This window comes from Staurois parvus, unplaced genomic scaffold (assembly GCF_062004578.1).
Source record: "Staurois parvus isolate SC_StPar_1 unplaced genomic scaffold, SC_StPar_1.0 ptg000112l, whole genome shotgun sequence".
Classification (NCBI taxonomy): Eukaryota; Metazoa; Chordata; class Amphibia; order Anura; family Ranidae; genus Staurois; species Staurois parvus.
The window spans coordinates 1,172,753-1,191,757 of NW_028317908.1; the positions used below are offsets into that span (position 1 = coordinate 1,172,753).

The 19,005-nt window shown below is 44.5% G+C and overlaps 1 protein-coding gene and 1 long non-coding RNA gene across 2 annotated transcripts in view; one reads left to right on the forward strand and one right to left on the reverse strand.

The window, feature by feature from the left end:
* Window positions 1–8,973, reverse strand: part of DHX15 (DEAH-box helicase 15) — a 51,739-nt gene extending 42,766 nt beyond the window's left edge. The window contains exon 1 of the mRNA XM_089671654.1: window positions 8,806–8,973. Within this exon, the coding sequence (XP_089527780.1) occupies window positions 8,806–8,867 (62 nt within the window). The 5' untranslated portion in view covers window positions 8,868–8,973. The remainder of the gene's footprint in view (window positions 1–8,805) is intronic.
* On the forward strand, window positions 8,811–16,553 carry LOC149467444 (uncharacterized). Its single transcript, XR_016311930.1, has 2 exons — window positions 8,811–9,022; window positions 16,260–16,553. It is a non-coding gene; the product is annotated as an uncharacterized LOC149467444 (long non-coding RNA).
* Window positions 16,554–19,005: the final 2,452 nt, after the last annotated feature.

Here is a 19,005-nt window from a genome sequence, read left to right on the forward strand (position 1 = left end):
GTAGGTAGAATTTTTCATCAAATTTGAAGTAATTAAAGGTGAGAATAAAGCCCAGACGGTCAAGCAAAAAAAAAAAAGGGATAGGTGGTTTGAGATGTTCCAGTTTCAGAAGGGCTTTGGGTACTGCCTGAATCACTTCATGGTGTGGGATAACAGTATAGAGGCTTCTCACATCTAAAGTAGTCAACAGACACACACACACACATTATATATATATATATATATATATATATATATATATATATATATATATATATATATATATATATATATATATATATATATATATATATATATATATATATACACATATACACACACACATACACACACACGTATATATACACAGTTAGGTCTATATATATTTGGACACAGGCACAATTTTAGGTTTTTTTTTCCAGGTATTTACCAAAACATATTAAAAAAACAAAAACACAATTTCATATGGGTAGTGTTGCATGACCACACAATCATCAAAGTGTGACAACAATGTAAGCTGAAAATTGGCCGCGGCTGGAAGAGGTTGAAAGTGTCCAGTATTGAAGAGGTTTAGAGTGTGTGTATAATAAAATACGAAACAATATGATAAGAGTATGTATATAACACCATTGGTCGCAAAACAGTATATTTGCTTTCCTACTGGAAGGATGCACAGCAGTATGTTTCCCTAGTAAAACAGAACACAGTTAACCCTTTGATCGCCCCAGATGTCAACCCCCTCCTGCCCAGTGACATTAGAACAGTGACATTAATTTACATGTATTGGAATTTTTGTTCGCAAAGACATGTAGCAGAATACATTTTGACCTAAACTTATGAAGAACTTTAATTAAAATTTTGTTTTTTTACTGGACGTGTTTAACCGTTTTCCCGACACCCCATAGCAGATATACTACTACAGGGCGGCAGGGGTGTGCAAAATCAAGTATATATAAGTGATTTTGCATTTTAGACAATATAAAGTAGAAACTGCTAAATGCAAGTTCAAACACATACAACCCTAATTCCAAAAAAGTGTAGACAATGAGTAAAATCTACATAAAAAACAGAAGGCAATGATTTGTAAATGTCAAACCCAGTTTAAAATTAAGAAAATGTACTATTTTAACCACTTAACCTCCGGAAGGTTTTTACCCTTTTCATGGTCAGAGCATTTTTTGCCATTCAGCACTGCACTACTTTAACTGACAATTGCATAGTCATGCAACACTGTACCCAAATGAAAATTTTATAATTTTTTCACAGAGATAGAGCTTTCTTTTGGGGGTATTTGATCACCCCTTTTTTTTTTATTATATGAACGAAAAAAGGCCAGACATTTTGAAAAAACAAACAAAAGAAAAAACTCTCTTTTATAAAACATATCCAATAAAAAGAAAAAAAAAATCAAAATGTATTCATAAATTTAAGCAAAAATGTATTTTGCTACAAAATCCCAATAAGTATATATTAATTGGTTTGTGTGAAAGTTATAGTCTACAAACTATGGTATATATACTGTTAATGGCGGTGATCAGCTACTTATAGTGTGGAAGGCAATCTGGCGCTAGATGACACTTGCTGGCAGGTACACTGACATCAATGGTGACACTAATACAGTGATCAGTGCTAATACTGTCACTGCACAAATGACACTGGCTAGGAAGGAGTCAACTTGGGTAATCAAAGGGTTAACTGTGTGCCTAACAAGTGTAATGTGTGCTGCTTTTACTAATCGATCTGGCTGTACAGCGAGATTGCTAATCTGTGTACAGAGTCCTGTGTGTCAACACAGGACTCTGTGCTCTGACTGGCTACAGCCTATCAGCATGTCTCAGCCATAAATCATCGGTTGGGACTTGCTGACAAATTCCCGCTGTACCCAGTGACAGCGCAGATCACGCACATGCTCCCCTAACCCAGAACATATGTACATGTATGTCATCCAGCTTGCTTGTACTGCGGTTGGGCAGGAACAGGTTAAGAAAGGTCCAGACCTTTCACCAACTGAAAATATTTGGAGCATCCTGAAAAAAATGGGACAACATTCCTCTCCCAAAACTCCAGCAACTGGTCTCCGCAGTTCCCAGACGTTTATAAAGTGTTGTTAACCACTTACCTACCGCCCTATAGCAAATATACAAGGGTAAATATACGTAATTTTGCACTTCCAGGTAAAGGGCCTGCCGCCCTCCCTGTGCTGCCATTGGCTGAAGCGGATGTCAATCACCGGGTCCCAGCCAGCGATTATCAACCGACACTCTGTGATCGCCGCTAAAGCGGAGAGGGGAGAGATCTGTGTGTAAACAACAAAAATCTCTCTCCTGTCAGCATGGACATGCTGCTTTCTCTCTCTGCACAGCAGAGAGAAAGCAACATGTCTCCCTAGTAAAACAGCCCACAGTGTAGGCACACCACCACACAGTTAACCCTTTGATTGCCCCAAATGTTAACCCCTTCCTGCCCAGTGTCATTAGTACAGTGTCAGTGCTTTTTATTAGCACTGATCACTGTATTCATGTCACTGGATAGGTCAGTGGCTGTTAGTTCCCACCCAGTGTCAGAAAGCCTGCCGCAGTCCTGCTATAAGTCGCTGATCGCCGCCATTACAAGTATAAAAAAATAAAATTCCAGTATATATACCGCCATTTGTAGACGCTATAACTTTCACGTAAACCAATTTATGAAGAAATGTTATTTTTTTAATTGGATATGTTTTATAGTAAAGTCAAAAATACTGGGTTTTTTTTCAAAATTGATGGTCTTTTTTTGTTTATAGAGCAAAAAAAAAAAAATTCAGAGATGATAAAACACCATCAAACAAAGCTCTGTACAGCGTTGCATGACTGCGCAATTGTCAGTTAAAGTAACAGTACCGTATCACAAAAAATGGCCTGGTCAGGAGGCCATCGTCTGAAGGGCAAGTGGTTAAAAGAAGAGGGGATGCTACACCATTGTAAACAAGGTCCTGTCCCAACTTTGTGATGTGTTGCTACCATCAATTTCAAAATTACCGTATTTTTCGCTCCATAAGACGCACTTTTTTCCCCCCAAAAAAGGGGGGAAAATGTCAGTGCGTCTTATGGAGCAAATATAAAGCGGCCGGTCCGGTATTCTTGCGGCCACCATGTCAGAATACTGGGCCGGCCGCTCAGCTGGTGTCTCCTGCAGGGCCTTACCTGTTCCTCGCTCCAGCGCTGCACAGTCTTCCCGCGCTGGCTTCTGTGACAGCCGGGTGCCCACTGCGCATGTGCGAGAAGCGCTGTGCTTTGTGAATGATCCGGTGTCTTCTGGGACACATGAAAGGTCCCAGAAGGCGCCGGGCCATTCACAAAGCGCAGCGCTTCTCGCACATGCGCAGTGGGCACCCGGCTGTCACAGAAGCCGGCCCGGGAAGAAGAGGGAAGGACGACTCCGCGGAAGTGGGAGCGGGTACCTGTCAAATTCAGGTACCCGCTCCCCCTCCCTCCCCAAAGGTCAGCAGTCTCTGGTCATCCCCGGCACTGTGTCCGCAGTCTCTGGTCATCCCCGGCACTGTGTCCGCAGTCTCTGGTCATCCCCTGCACTGTGTCCGCAGTCTCTGGTCATCCCCTGCACTGTGTCCGCAGTCTCTGGTCATCCCCTGCACTGTGTCCGCAGTCTCTGGTCATCCCCTGCACTGTGTCCGCAGTCTCTGGTCATCCCCTGCACTGTGTCCGCAGTCTCTGGTCATCCCCTGCACTGTGTCCGCAGTCTCTGGTCATCCCCTGCACTGTGTCCGCAGTCTCTGGTCATCCCCTGCACTGTGTCCGCAGTCTCTGGTCATCCCCTGCACTGTGTCCGCAGTCTCTGGTCATCTCCTGCACTGTGTCCGCAGTCTCTGGTCATCTCCTGCACTGTGTCCGCAGTCTCTGGTCATCTCCTGCACTGTGTCCGCAGTCTCTGGTCATCCCCAGTACTGTGTCTGCAGTCCATTGGTTCAGAATATTTTTTTTTCTTGTTTTTCACCTCTAAAACCTAGGTGCGTCTTATGGTCAGGTGCGTCTTATGGAGCGAAAAATACGGTACCTTTTTTGTTCAAATGATACATTTTCTCAGTTTAACCACTTGCCTACAGGGCACTTATACCCCCTTCCTGCCCAGGCCAATTTCCAGCTTTCAGCGCTGTCACACTTTGAATGCCAATTGCTCGGTCAAACAACACTGTACCCATATGAAATTTTTATCATTTTTTTGTGACAGATAGAGCTTCTTTTGGTGGTATTTAATCACCTCTGGGTTTCTTATTTTTTCTTAAACAAACCAAAAACCACTGAAAATTTTGAAAAAAAAATGTTTTTTCTTAGTTTTTGTTATAAAATTTTGTAAATAAGTGATTTTTCTCCTTCACTGATGTGCGCTAATGAGGCTGCACTGATGGACACTGATAGGCTGCACTGATGGACACTGATAGGTGGCACTGAAAGGCAGCACTGATACATGGCACTGATATATGGCACTGACTGGCACTTTTAGGCGGCACTGACTGGCAATACTGACAGGCGGCACTGACTGGCAGCACTGATAGGCGGCACTGACTGGCAGCGCAGATGGGCACTGATATGTGGCATTGATGTGCACTGATATGTGGCATTGATGTGCACTGATATGTGGCATTGATGTGCACTGATATGTGGCATTGATGTGCACTGATATGTGGCACTGATGTGCACTGATATGTGGCACTGACAGGAGGCACTGACAGCTGGCAGTGATGGACACTGATCATCAGTGTCCTGATGACCAGTGTACATGTCCCCTCCGCGCAAAGCTGATTACCAGCTCTCCTCTCCTCTCGAGCTGTCAGCGTGATAACTGGCATTTCCCTGTTTACATGTGATCAGCTGTGATTGGACACAGCTGATCACATGACCGAGCCGACATCCTCGGCTCTTTCCGTGATCGGTGATCCGCTGTGTCCGAGGGACACAGCGCACCGCCAATCGCCGCGCGCTCCCTGAGCCGAGCATGCGCAGTGAGAATGGGAGGACGTCATATGACGTCCTCCCAGAACGAGAGAACCACCTTGGGCCCGTAATATTACTATATGGCGGGCGGGAGGTGGTTAAACATTTGATGTTTTCTATTGTGAATAAAATATGGGTTTATGGGCTTTGCAAATCACTGCATTCTGTTTTTAGGTACATTTTACACAGCGTCCCAACTTTTTTTAAATTGGCATTGTAATTTTATTTGTTCAGTCAGTTATGCGATTTACAAACCACTGCTACACTGCACAGCCAGGAGGATCACATATCTACTGCCTGGTTCTGTTTTTGTCAATCACCCACCTAAAAGGATCCAAGCGGTGATGCCAAATCACTGTTCACTGTACCAGCTGGAAGCACAGATGTGATATAAGAAGCTAACATTACAATTATTTAACCACTTGACTTCCAGAAAATTTTACCCCCTTCCTGACCAGGCAATTTTTTATTATACCACACCGCGTTTCTTTAACTGACAATTGCATGGGCATGCAACACTGTACCTACATGAAATTTATATCATTTATTCACACAAATAGAGCTTTCTTTTGGTGGTATTTGATCACCACTGGGGTTTGTATTTTAAAGTGTATTCTGATTGGCTTGCGTGAACATTATAATCTACAAACTATGAGATATATACTGGAATTTGCATTTTTTTTTTATACTAGTATGGCAGCAATCAGCGACTTAGGCTCAGTTCATACTGCCGTGACTTGGGATTGGACAAGTGAGACCCCAAGTCGCATGACATGTGAAATCCCATGTTAGTTAATGAGAGCTGTCTTAATTAGCACTACTTAAGTCGCTCCGATTTGAGAAAAGGTTCCTGCACTACTTCAACGCAACTTCTATCCAACTTGGGTGTATAGGCTTTAACAGAAGTTGCCTTCAAATCAGATCTGACGTTACAGGAAGATTACCCAGACAAAGTCGCATGGTATGAAAGTTGTGCACCAAGTCGCACTCACGTTGCAGCAAATTGTCAGGAAGTTTCCTGGCAAAAATCACACTAAGTTTTGTGACTTTCAGGTTGCAGTAGTGTGAACTGAGCCTTATACTGGGACTGTAACAGTACAGCAGTCAATCTGACTGACCAGGGATGTGCAATTCCTATCGCCCGATGCTCATGACATGTAGTTACGGGCACCGGGCAGGTTTTTTTTCTTCCGTTCAGCTGCACTGCCACCTGATTGCTTCCACACTCCCCATTACAGTGGCAGCCCCCCCCGGCGCGTTTGTGACCCCCCCTCCCGGGCTAATATTGCCCATATGTGGGCCTGGCTTAGCGGGTGCCATTGAGTAGAGGGAAGGGAGGAGCAGACACGTCCACTGAAGGTCTCCCCCCTCCCTGCTAGTCCCCAGGTAAGGTACTGGAGACAGGCAGGGAGGTGAGGAAATAAACAGTTAATATTTTTAACATTGCAATGTTAAAAATATTAAATGTTTAAGTCGCCATAAAGCCCCTTTCGTGTTTAAAAGTCCCAGCCATTCCTAAAAGCACCTCAGATTTAAATATGGTTTTGGTTGCCTTCTTTTTGTTTTTTTTTTTGGACAGGTAGATTGGAACCCCAAATTAGTCCCTGGAGGAGTAGTTTTTCAAAAGTTTCCACAACCCTGCTGACACTGTGGGAACTAATGACCCTAATACAGTGATCAGTGCTAATAATATACACTGAACTAAAGACAGTGATTGGGAAGGGGTTAATATCTAGGGGTAATCAAAGGGTTAAGTGCATGCCTAACAGTGCTTTGTGTGTCCACTGAGAGGAGATTTTACTAGGGAATAAGCAGGTTTTTATTCCCCATTTTTCCAGGAAAAAAAACAGCACAACCCCACTGACAGGGCAAAGCCTTCTATTGTTTACATTGACAGAGTTGTGCTGTCTTCCTCCTCACCGATCAGCAGATCCCAGCCATCAATTATTGTCTGGGACCTGCAGATCGGCTTATGCAGAGCACAGCTTGCGGCTTCACAGCCGGGTACCCACTGCACATGTGCGAGTAGCGCTGTGCTTCATGAATTGTCCTGTAGTCTTCTGGGACCTGTCACATATCCCAGAAGACTATGGGGAGGGAAGGAGGAAACGGAAGTGGGTACTTGTAAAATTCAGGTACCGGCTCCCCCCCCCCTCCCCAAAAGGTGCCAATCCTTAATGGGTAGCAGTCCTTAAAGAGGAACTTCCCCTTTTGGGTGGAGCTCCGCTTTAAAGCGGAGCTCCATCCAAAAGGGGAAGTTCTGCTTTAAGCCTTTGTCCCCTGCTCCCAGTTAAGGATTGGCACCTATGAGGAGCAAGGGGGGGAGCCGGTACATGAATTTGAGAGGTACCTTCTCCCACTTCCGCTGCGTTCACCTAAGGCGATCGGAAGTTGTCCTCCCTCCCCGTAGTCTTCTGACACGTGACAGGTCCCAGAGGACTACGGGACCATTCAGAAAACACAGTGCTACTCACGCATGTGCAGTGAACACTCGGCTGTGCATCCGCAAGCTGTCAGTCGGGTGCCCACACTGAAGATGCCGGGGAGAAAGAAACCAGCCATGGTGAGGACACCGCTGGACCAAGAGACAGGTAAGTGGCTGTATTTTAAAAGTCAGCAGCTAGTTTTTGTAGCTGCTGGCTTTTATTTATTTATTTTTTAATCAACTGGAACTCCCCCCCCCCCAAAGGTGCCAATCCTTAATGGGGAGCAGTCCTTAAAGAGGAACTTCCCCTTTTGGGTGGAGCTCCGCTTTAAAGTGGAGCTCCACCCAAAAGGGGAAGTACCGCTTTAATGCTTTGTCCCCCGCTCATTAAGGATTGGCACCTTTGGGGAGTGGATACCCGTATCTGACAGGTACCCACTCCCACTGTGATCGCCTAGGTGAACAGAAGTTGTCCTCCCTCCCCCATAGTGTTCTGGGACATGTGACAGGTCCCAGAAGACTATGGGGCCATTCACAAAGCGCAGAACATCTCGTGCATGTGCAGTGGGCACCCGGCTATGAAGCCACAAGCTGTCACAGCCGGGTGCCCACACTGAAGATGCCGGTGTTAGGGAGAGAAGACGGCCGGTGAAACCAGCGGCGGAGAAGACACTGCTGGATCGTGGGACAGGTAAGTGGCTGTATTTTAAAAGCCAGCAGCTAGCTTTTGTAGCGGCTGACTTATTTTTTCCTGGTGACACTCCGCTTTCAGTAAGCCCGTGTGAACGAAGACTTTTTTCAGCTTTTAGAAATTCCAAGGTGTGGAGGTAAATGGGTGGTGCCAACATCCACACAAAGCCTTTTCATGGTACAGGATGGTCTCAATGAAGACAAAATGCACATATGCCTCTAATCCCAGCTATGCCAAGTAACCTGTTGTGGGCCACAGTATAGTCACCGATCCCACATGGGAGTAGATGGACAGACAACACTGACACTGCAGGAAATGCCAGGAGACACGTGCGGGCATACAGTACAAAGTGCCACCAGCAGACATGTCCGGCCTCACACCATCATAAGCTGCTGATTGGCTCCTGCATTCTAAAACTGGCCACTCATCAACCAACACTTCTGGCCTATAAAGGCATCCCTCCATTTCTCATATTACAGCCGAAGCCAAGATGTCACACTGCAGCCTGCCGACTCCTGGATGGTCCGTCTGCATTAGTCCCCGCTCTGAGGGAACACTCACGGCTCGCCCTCTCCTACCTACTCAGCTACGACCACCGGACAAGAGGCCGGATCCCCCTCACAGGCACCATCGTGCTCCCAGGCCTCAGCCGGCACATTCAGGCCTCCGCCATGTTCCAGCGCGGACAAAGGAGGCACCAAAAGCTCGCTTCTGCCCCCACTCACCCTTCTCTCTTCTTGCTCGGGACGTAGTCGTCTCCCAGGTCTAGCCGGTGCCGCTTCGACATGGCCGCTCCTTCTGCCGCCGCGGAGGTCACGTGTCCGTGCTGGGGCCGTACGGAGGGAGAAAGCGCGCCGGGGCTCGGGAGGAGCGCGAGGAGGAAGGAAGGCGCATGCGCAGTGCCACCCAAGGGAAAAGGCGGGGCGGCGCAAATGGCGTAAGGTAAGACAAGAAACGTGATTGGACAACGAGGGACAAATTAGGATCTGTAAAATCGGAACACCGGTTGGCCTATCGGATGGAGGCACGTAAATCGTCATCACGTCTGGGCTGTTGCTTAATGCGTTGTGTGCGGTGCCGGGTGTACCGGATACTAGGAGGGGGCTGTACAAGGAGGAGAGGGGGTGGAGCCGGTATTTATCTCAGAAGGGTGGTGGTGCGCGCCTCATATTGGAGGGTGTGGCTTCGAGTAGAACGAAAAACGAAAGTTTTCTTTTGAATAGATTAAAAGAGAGATAATCTCTGTATTTTGCCATGTGTGTCCCCTTGGGGAGATTTCACTTCCTGTCCTGTGGACAAAACAGGAAGTGAGAGAAAATCCCTAGTTCTACCTTCATGTGCTGGTGTGGGCTGTACTTTTATTATTATTATACAGGATTTATGTAGCACCAACCTTTTTGCTCAGCGCTTTACAATATAAAGGGAGACAATACAGTTCAATACAAGAGGGTTAGGAGGGCCTGATCCTTGGAGCTTACAAGAGGGAAGGGCGGGTGGTACAAAAGGTAATAACTGTGAGGGATGGACTGATGAGAGAGAAGATTTGGTTATTAGCTGAAGGCGAGATAAGCTTCCCTGAAGAGACAGGTTTTCAGAGATCACCTAAAAGTAGGTGATATATTAGGGTCGAGAGTTCCAGAGGATGGGAGAGGCTCTGGAGAAGTTCAGGATTTTTTATGTCCTTTTTCATCTTTATAAATTTCCATTACCTTGTTACGCAGGACTTTTGACAGTTTTTGTCTGATCCCCATGGCTCAGTATCTAGCCTAGTCAGTGCTTCCACATAAGAGCTAACAAACTCATTGACTATTTATACACTGACACTAATTGCAATTTAAAAAGCCAGAGATATGGGACATTAACCTCTAATTGGCATTTTAACCCGTGTGTGTCACCTTGTGTGTCTGTACCAAGGCCAAACATTCCAGGGGAGGAAACTTTTGATCAGGGCCATTTGGGTGATTTCTGTTATCATTATGATTTATAAAGGAGCCAAACAACTATTTGATAATAAATGGCTTCATATGATCATCATCCTTCAATAAAAGAGCATTTTTTGGCATGATCAGTCATATTTTCAATATCAAAGCCAAAATCTCAAAAAGCCAGGGTATGCAAATGTTTGAGCACAACTGTACAGCATCACCCATTTACATATATATTTATTGTACATTCACGTCAGTCCCTGTCCTCAAGGAGCTTACAATGTATGGTCCCAACTCACATATAACAGGACCAATTTAGACAGGAGCCAATTAACCTGCCAGCTTGTCTTTGGAGTGTGGAAGGAAACTGGAGTACCCTGAAGAAACCCACGCAGACACAGGCAGAGCATGCAGACTCCAGGCAGGTAGGCCGTGGTTGGGATTTCAACCAACAACCTTAATGCTGTTAGGTGGAAGTGCTAACCACTTAGCCACTGTGCTGCCCTATGCAGGTTAATGGGATCTTTTCTAAATTGGCTCCAGTATGTGTATGTATGAATGTGAGTTAGGACCTTAGATTGTACACCCCTTGATTTCACAACAGAAAAATCAGTCTCTATGTAGTACAGTACTGCAATCTGTATGCTGCAGTCAAGCATGCTTGTTATACTCGCTGTGGAACCTAAGGGGTTAATCCTTCGCATTGTGTAAAAAGGATGTTTGATCCTGTTTTGTCTGATCTTCCCCTTCTTCCACAGTCCCCAATCCATCTGCTGATAGAACAGAGCCTTGGGGGCAAGCTGCACATGCTCAGTTTGGTGTGTATTGCTAGAGAGTTTTTTTTTCTTGGGGGAGTGCATGTGATCAGCACAAAGCCAATCATAGCTGTCCAGAGGGCCACACAACTGCTATATACTTCTGATGAGAAAAGGTATTTAGCAGTTTATCTTTACTAAAATAATTGCATTTACATGTGTGTACTGTGGGAGACCAGATATAGTAAATGCATGGTCCTGGGCTTAGTAACACTTTAACCAACCCTTGGGACACTATTCTTCCCACTGACACCAATGATGGGACACTATTCTTCCCACTGACACCAATGATGGGACACTATTCGTTTCACTAATACCAATGATTGGGCACTATTCCTCCCACTGACATATATGATGGAGCATTATATTTCCCTGACTGACATCAGTGATGGGGCACTATTCCAGTGACACCAGTGATGGAGCACTATTCCTCCCACTGATAGCAATGATGGGGCACTATTCCTGCCACTGATATCAATGATGGGGCACTATTCCTCCCTCTGACATCAGTGATGGGGCATTATATTCCCCCACAGACTCCAATGATGGGGCACTATTCCTTTCAGTGATGCCAATGATTGGGCGTTATTCATCCCACTGACATCAATGATGGGGCATTATATTTCCCACCTTGACACCAGTGATGGGACACTATTCCTCCCACTGACACCAAAGATGAGGCAATATATTCCTTTCCACTGACACCAATGATGAGGCATTATTCCTCCCACTGACACCAATATTAGGGCACTATATTCCTCCAACTGACACCAGCAATAGGGTTTTATTCCTCCCACTGACACCAATGATGGGTCACTATTTCTTCCCACTGACACCAAAGATACAGCACTATATTCCTCCCCTGATACCACAGTTGCAGCATTCTATTTCTCCCACTGACCAATCACTAGGTCATTTTCTACTCCCAGTGACCACTGTGCCCGAGGCATTGTTTACTCCCGCTCACCTTATTATTGCAGCCAATGACATCAATGTGGGCATTACTATTGCTGTTACTGACACCAATGTAGGGTTTATTATTGTGGTCACTCAAACAAAATTTTGGATGGGTCTGCAGAATGCAGTGAGGTGACACTCACTTATTGTCCACACCACCATTTTTCTTCTTAATACCTTCATGGCATCTGTCCTAATTATGCTTGTGTAGCCAGGTTCCAGCTGGCTCTGTGCGTGTGTTCACTGCCCACTCACTCCCCTCCCCATGTTACTCACACCCCCCCCATGTTACTGGTCAAGAGGAGCTCCGGGCTATGTGTACTTCAGCTGTCTTCTCCCCTCTCACTTCCCTTCCACCACTGCAAAGGGAAACAGAGCAGTTCTGTGGTTCTGTGTGAAGATCCCCCACTCCCCCTCCCTTCTGTCAAAGGCAGATCACATCGAATCAAGGGCAAGTGTGGAACAGCCACTAAGGATTCTGGGAAACTTAGTCTTAAAGGGGCGCTGCTCAATACAAGTGAATATTGGCTGCAGATTTACTGGCCCACAATTCCCTGCATACAGAGGAGGAGCGATCCAGCGTTTCCCAAGCAAATTAACAATGAGTGTAGACCTGCTGCTTCTGGGACACCAGGCAGACCGTGTGGGGAAACTAGTGTGAGCAGACCTGTGCTGTGCTTGCCTACACTAAGGACAGAGCCTGTGAGGGTTAGAGCAATAGACTGAACCACAGAGAAAGAAGCTGATTGTGAGGGCAGACAGACTGTCAAGCGCATGGGACTGGACCTGTTGCATTCCAGGATCAGTGAACAGAGCTACAGAGTTTAATGCCTTACTGCCCACAGTTAATACAACAGAGCCAATTAGCCATTTTTTGTGAACTGCATTAAAGACATCTGCATGTGCACCACTTTACAGAAGGGCCCCAATGACAGCCAGCCAACCTTAACAATTAGACACCAGGCACTTTAGACACCACCAGGGGTACCCCTTTGTCAGTGACACATACGCCCACCCACTATTGGGGCTGTATGCGTAGAGTGCACTTAGGATCATTGTTTGAGTAGCTATTGCTAAGAATTACAGTTAGGTTTCTTTTATGCCATCCATGCTTTCACCATTAATGCTATTCTTACTAATAGTGTGTGGACTAGTGTAATGGGGCTTAGCCTTACTGTGGCATACGTTAATTGACATAGGTGAGACTAACCTGCCCATCACTTAATTTTATGTATTCTGTTGTCTTGTTTATTTGTTTTATGCATTGCACTTGCTTACCCTTGATAATATATTCATCTTATTAATGCTCACATTGCTCACGGTCTATTTACTGTGTACTATCATAGAGTGGTTGCATACTAATGCTTAAGGTTGACCATACACTATACAACTTTCTGCCCAATTTCTTTAAGATTTACCTTCAACTATGTAGTGCAAGGACTTGCCTAACTGGATAAAATTGAAAGTGTTGTTTAGGTTTGACCTCATATTATATGTTTTTTGGTAAATCTAAAGCAAAAATCTCAAGAAAATTGTATAATGTATGGCCAGCCTTAGTTATACAGGTGTGAGCAGCCTACGACTTATAACCAGGTGTGTTGGTGAGGACTGAGCACTTGAAAGGGTCATGGCAGAACAGAGGACCCATCATCACCAGCAGTTCCTGCGGAGGTAGCGTTACATTTGCATTGCTTGCTGCCTCTTGTTTTGAAGTGGTTCTAAAGTCAAAAGGTTTTTCACCTTAATGCATTCTCTACATTAACCCTTTTGCTCTCACAGGCTTTTTTGCGTTTTTTTCGCACACGTTAAAAAATAATTTTAGGCCTGAAAAGTGCATAAACGCCCAAAATGTTATACATTTTATTAAAACAGACACCTTAGGCAATAAAACAGTGGCAGTTACAATTTTTTTGTGTCACACAATATTAGCACAAATGTCTAGGAAAAATAAAATTTCAGTAAAAATACACTCAAGTTAATATTAGGACCCACAAACACAAATTGCCCAATTGTAAAATATAAAAGATGACGTTGCACCCAACATGTCAAACCTTAATTTTGCGTGCACCCGTGAAATGGCACCAAACTACAGTACCCTATATTTTCTATAAGCGACACTTTAAAAGCCCCTATAGGTCATCGGTTTAATGTTATGGAGAAGGTCTGCTGCAGGAATTGATGCTATCACTCTGGTATGCATGGCAATATTTAACATGTGTATCCCATTTAACATTTTCATGCATAGGTGCTCCAGACATGTGCATTTACGTTTTGTCCATGCATATATATGGGGGTTTTACTTAACTTTTTTTTTTTCATCATGTAGGTGATGATCGTTTGGTGACAGCTTCTCTTTAATGAGTCTGAAGGCCATTGGTGTCTCCCCTGTGCTGCACTGAATGTAATGCAGTGCAGATCACCCTGCAATGCATTCTTTCCCGGCCATACCGGGGACACTGACAGGGGGACTCAGAAGTGAAGTTTTACATGTCCACTCTGCTCCCTCCTCTCTACCCTGCTGCACCATGTATGCTGGTCCTTATCCCAGGCCCACTTGGGGGGTATGAAAGTCATCTGGTGCTACCAGAGGCACCAGACTGCTTTCATCTGACAGCCAGAAGTCGACTTGTCAGATTTACACACAATACCGGGGGCTGCAGCCACTGTGAGTGTGTGTAAATCCCCCTGCTGTCAGGTCCATACAACATACAGACCTTGCAGCAAGAGTGTTAAAGTAAAAAAACTTTCCACTAATTGTTCCTCCCTCTCCACCTACCTGAGTCCTCTCTCGCTCCAGTGCTGTGCCCACCTGCAGCCCCACTCTCCTCTCTTCTTCTCACAGGAGCCATTGGCTCCTGCTGCTGTCAGTCAAATCCTGTGAGGAGAGAGTAGGGTGTGTGGCTGAGCTGCACTTTGTGTGTCTATGTATGCACACAGCCCAGTTCAGGAGCACACCCGCACCCCCATAACACGTCTTGCTATTGCAATATACGCAGGAGAGGAGGAGCGCACAGCAGCAGTGGGGGACTCCAGAAGAGAAGGTACAGGGTTGCTCTCTACATTATCATTGCAGAGTGCAAGTAATTATAACCTCTTTTTTTTATTTTAGGGAAAAAAAGTGAAGTCTTTAGTATCAGTTTAACAGCAGCTTCACACTGATCCAATGCACTTTGGCGGCAGCACAATGTACCCACAGTTTTCACACAGGTTAACTTTCAGAAACCAAAATCGCAGGCCATAATAGAACTCTATCGGAAAGCGCAGCGGGGGCAATGTGAAAGCACCTTTAGCCCTGGTTCACACTGATGCGGTGTGGAATTCGCAGCGTTTCCTGTGCGAATTCCGCACTGCATCAGAATCGCACCCTGTTCATGCGAACCGCTACGGGTGTGTAGGTTAACAACACCCCGAAAGTGGTAAACAAAACGCGGTGCGTTGTGCAGAATCAGATTGCATAGGTGTGAATAATGTTGATGTCACCAGCAGAGCTGGCAGGGTGGAAAATGGTTTGCTTTTTTTTTTTTTTGATTTTGAGCCATTTATGTTGTTGCCATGAATCTGTCAGAATCTCCAGTATTCAACATTTCCAAAAGTGCTGAATACCTGTGCCCCCCACTGCACATTGTGGTTCCATCAATGGGTTATTCTAGGACACACCCAGGAACGTGTCAAATGCAAAGATCCTCCAGACACTTTAACCCTTGAAGAAAGCTTAGTTCGAATTCACCACCCCCATAGAATAACACTTTGTATTTGATTTTTTTTTTTCTCTCAAAGAGCCACTTTAACAATTCAATGACTGATTTTACCTATTACCCAGAGCTGTTCTTTGAACTTTTGTATTTTTAAAAGTTGACAAATATATGTTTAGTAGTATTAATATCATACATAAACAATATTATACAATACATCCTTTCTAAAATGATTTTAAGATATATATTGCACATTTCCAATTCTCTGCCTCACAATAAATGAGGCAATAAGTTCTTATTTTGCTCACTGCGGTGCCCATTCTCAGGGGCTTCCATCCCAGGAAAGCACACTAATGATTATCTCTCCCTACTGGGGAACATTGCCGTTTTTACAACCTGACAGTGCTGTCATGGGAATTTATGTCTAGAATGAAGAGACTGAATATTTGATTTGCTTTCTTGAAAGCTGTGTAGAGCCATCAAGTATACAGTATATACAATCCAAGTATATCAAAGCCACGATAGAACCAACATAATTTAAATCAAGTACTAACCCTTAGTGTGACCATACCTGTTGTGACTGAAGCAGTCCATAATATGATTGATTTGACAGATACAGTATGATCAAATTGTATGGAAATTTTGAGAACCTGTATTTCCTTCTGATGCCTGATCAATTTTGCCAAAATATAACAGTAGGACATGACAGAATTGATATTCTTCTGTTTAAATCAAATGTATCACAAGGTCTATGGCCTAACAAATTTTTTGTTTCTGTTTTTTCCTGTAGGGATCTGCTTCCCTCTGCTGCTTAACCACTTGCCCTCCTGAGGATTTATCCCCCTTCCTGACCAGGCCATTTTTGTGTTACTTTAACTGACAATTGCGCAGTCATGCAACACTGCACCCAAATGAAGTTTGTGCTTTTTTTTCCCCCCAGGAATTGAGCCTTCTTTCGGTTGTATTCGATCGATATTTTTGCGCTATAAAAAAAAGCCTGACAAGCTTGAGAAAAAAAACAATATTTGTGACTTCTTGCTGTTAAACATATCCAATAAAAAAAAAAATCAAATTTCATTATAAATTTAGGCCAAAATGTATTTTGCTGCATGTCTTTGCTAAACAAAAATCCCAATACATGTAAATTAATTGGTTTACATGAAAGTTTTAGCGTTTTACAAATGGCAGTATAGATACTTGAATTTTTTTAAAAATTTTTACTACTATTGGTGTTGATCAGCGACTTATAGCAGGACTGCGGTGGGCATTCTGACACTGGGGGGAACTGACTTGGTGTCACTGACATCCCCAGTGACACCAACACAGTGATCAGTGCTAAAAAAAAAGTACTGACACTTTGCTAATGGCACTGGGCAGGAAGGGGTTAACATGAGCAGTGATCAAAGAGTTAACTGTGTGCTGGGGTTGTGTCAGTGTGCTTCACTGTAATCACACTGCTTTGGATGGCTGTGCTGCCAGGGAAGAGAACTGTTAGCAAACAAAACAGTTCTCCTCCCTGTCGGAGATTGGCCGGCGAGTAAGTACCGGCCGGGACCCGGTGATTGACAGCCACAGCCACGAACGGCGACGCGGGTAGGGCACGTGCACAGCTACTTGGAAAATGCAAAATCACATATATACATGATTTTTGTGCACCCGTGCAGCAGTATTTCTGCTATAGGGTGGACGGGAAGCGGTTAATGTTCACAGAGATTGCTTATGTACATTGCTTCCTGTCTCTGTGTCTGGGTCAGAAACCCCAGAAGAAGGAAATGGATTGGGAGACAGAGAACTGTGGCTACATGGCCTTATACACATAGCTACTTCTACTGTATTTTCATCCAGACCAGAAGCAGAGACTATTAGACAAGTATTCTTATGTTTTAAAAGTTTACCTGAGGCTGCCTATAGCCTCTTGATTGCGTATTGAAATCCTTGTGACAAACTTATCTATGTTTCTGTTGTTATTATGTCACATGCACGAGGATGTGCATGCTGCCAGCACTGATTGGCACCAAACGGCTTTTAAAAGGGAGCTAGCCACCCTCTGTGATTGCTGGTTGATCTTCGGTTCTCCAGTACATTTGTTCCTGTGAAAACCTTGCATCTGTGGATATCTGTTACCAACTTAGCTTACCACTGCACCTCTCTTGTCCCTGCCTCTTGATACAACCTCGGCTTGTTCAATGGACTGTCTTATTCTGCTCTCCTATGTATGAACGTGGCTATCCTCCTGACTACGCTTGTTCTCATCCACACCTTTACCTTTAAAGTGGCTCCTCTCCTGACTTCTGCTCTGTCTGAGACCTGCAACTTACCACAGGTGCCACCCATCTGCCATCGCTGCCTCGGCTGAATACCTGGACATCTCCTCTGATAACATTCCAGACAGAACATCTCTGCAAGTAGTTCCAGCAGGTGACCCATGCTTCTTTGAGCCTGACTCCTCTTGTCCCACTTTCAAGGGAGTCTGGAGCTTAGCCACGTGGGGAAGCCCCTCACCATTGTACGTACTAGGTACGTGATACTACTAGGGATAGGCTGACTCTGATTTCCACTGCCACACCATAGTTTCTGTGTATGGGAAGCTGCATTTCAGACTGAATTGTCAATGGCTGGAGGGTCTCCCCATCATCGTAGATCTTTCTTGTCTCAGGTCTTCGTCACCAAGACAAACACTGCATTGCGATCAGCCTCAGCAGCCCCTGCAACTGAACTTTGCTGCAACATTCATCTGGAATTACCTCTGTTAATAACTATATATACCCAGGTACATGTGCACAATTCCACCAGGACTCCTATTGACCCTTTGCTGATAATATCTGTTTGTGCAGTGGATTTACTGTATGTACTTTTGTTAGTCTAGGTTCACACCTATGTGTTTTCCATTGCGTTTTGTTTTGCAGAAATGCACAGCAGTCCATTTAACATGATTTCCTACGGGACAGGTTCACATCTCCGTGTTTTCACCCGGTGCGTTTTTTGGAAAGGGTCAGGGACTTTTTTAAATTCAAAATGTTGTGTTTTTGGTTCTATAGACTTCAATGGAGATGCTGCAAAAAAGCATGTAGTCCTTTTTTGTTGGTGTTTTTGATGTGTTTTGCTTTTTATTCTAACAAACAACAAGTTGAAGAAAAAAAAAGTGTGAAAAAGCACATTTGCAAAAACGCAAAAGGCACTGCAGAAATGGATCAAACGCAAACTGCATAGGTGTGAACCTAGCCTTAATCTTTTCTTATACCTATAAAGCTTGTATTATTTCCACATTGGTGTGCATGTATTTATAGCAGTTCCTTTGCTCCCAATTAGTTTGATTAGATGACTGGTTAATTTCCCAGAAAGGGACTCCCCTTCACAGAGGTCCTGTCCAGGGTGGAAGCACTGCCAACTTTATTATCAAACCCACTCTTTCACTTAGTAAAGGTTCTGGTCCACTTATTTACCTACAAGTTCTGGTCCACTTATTTACCTACAAGTTTAGGGGAGGGCTATTTGTCATAACTCCCCTTCCCCCCCAAAAGAGGGCTTCAGTTATT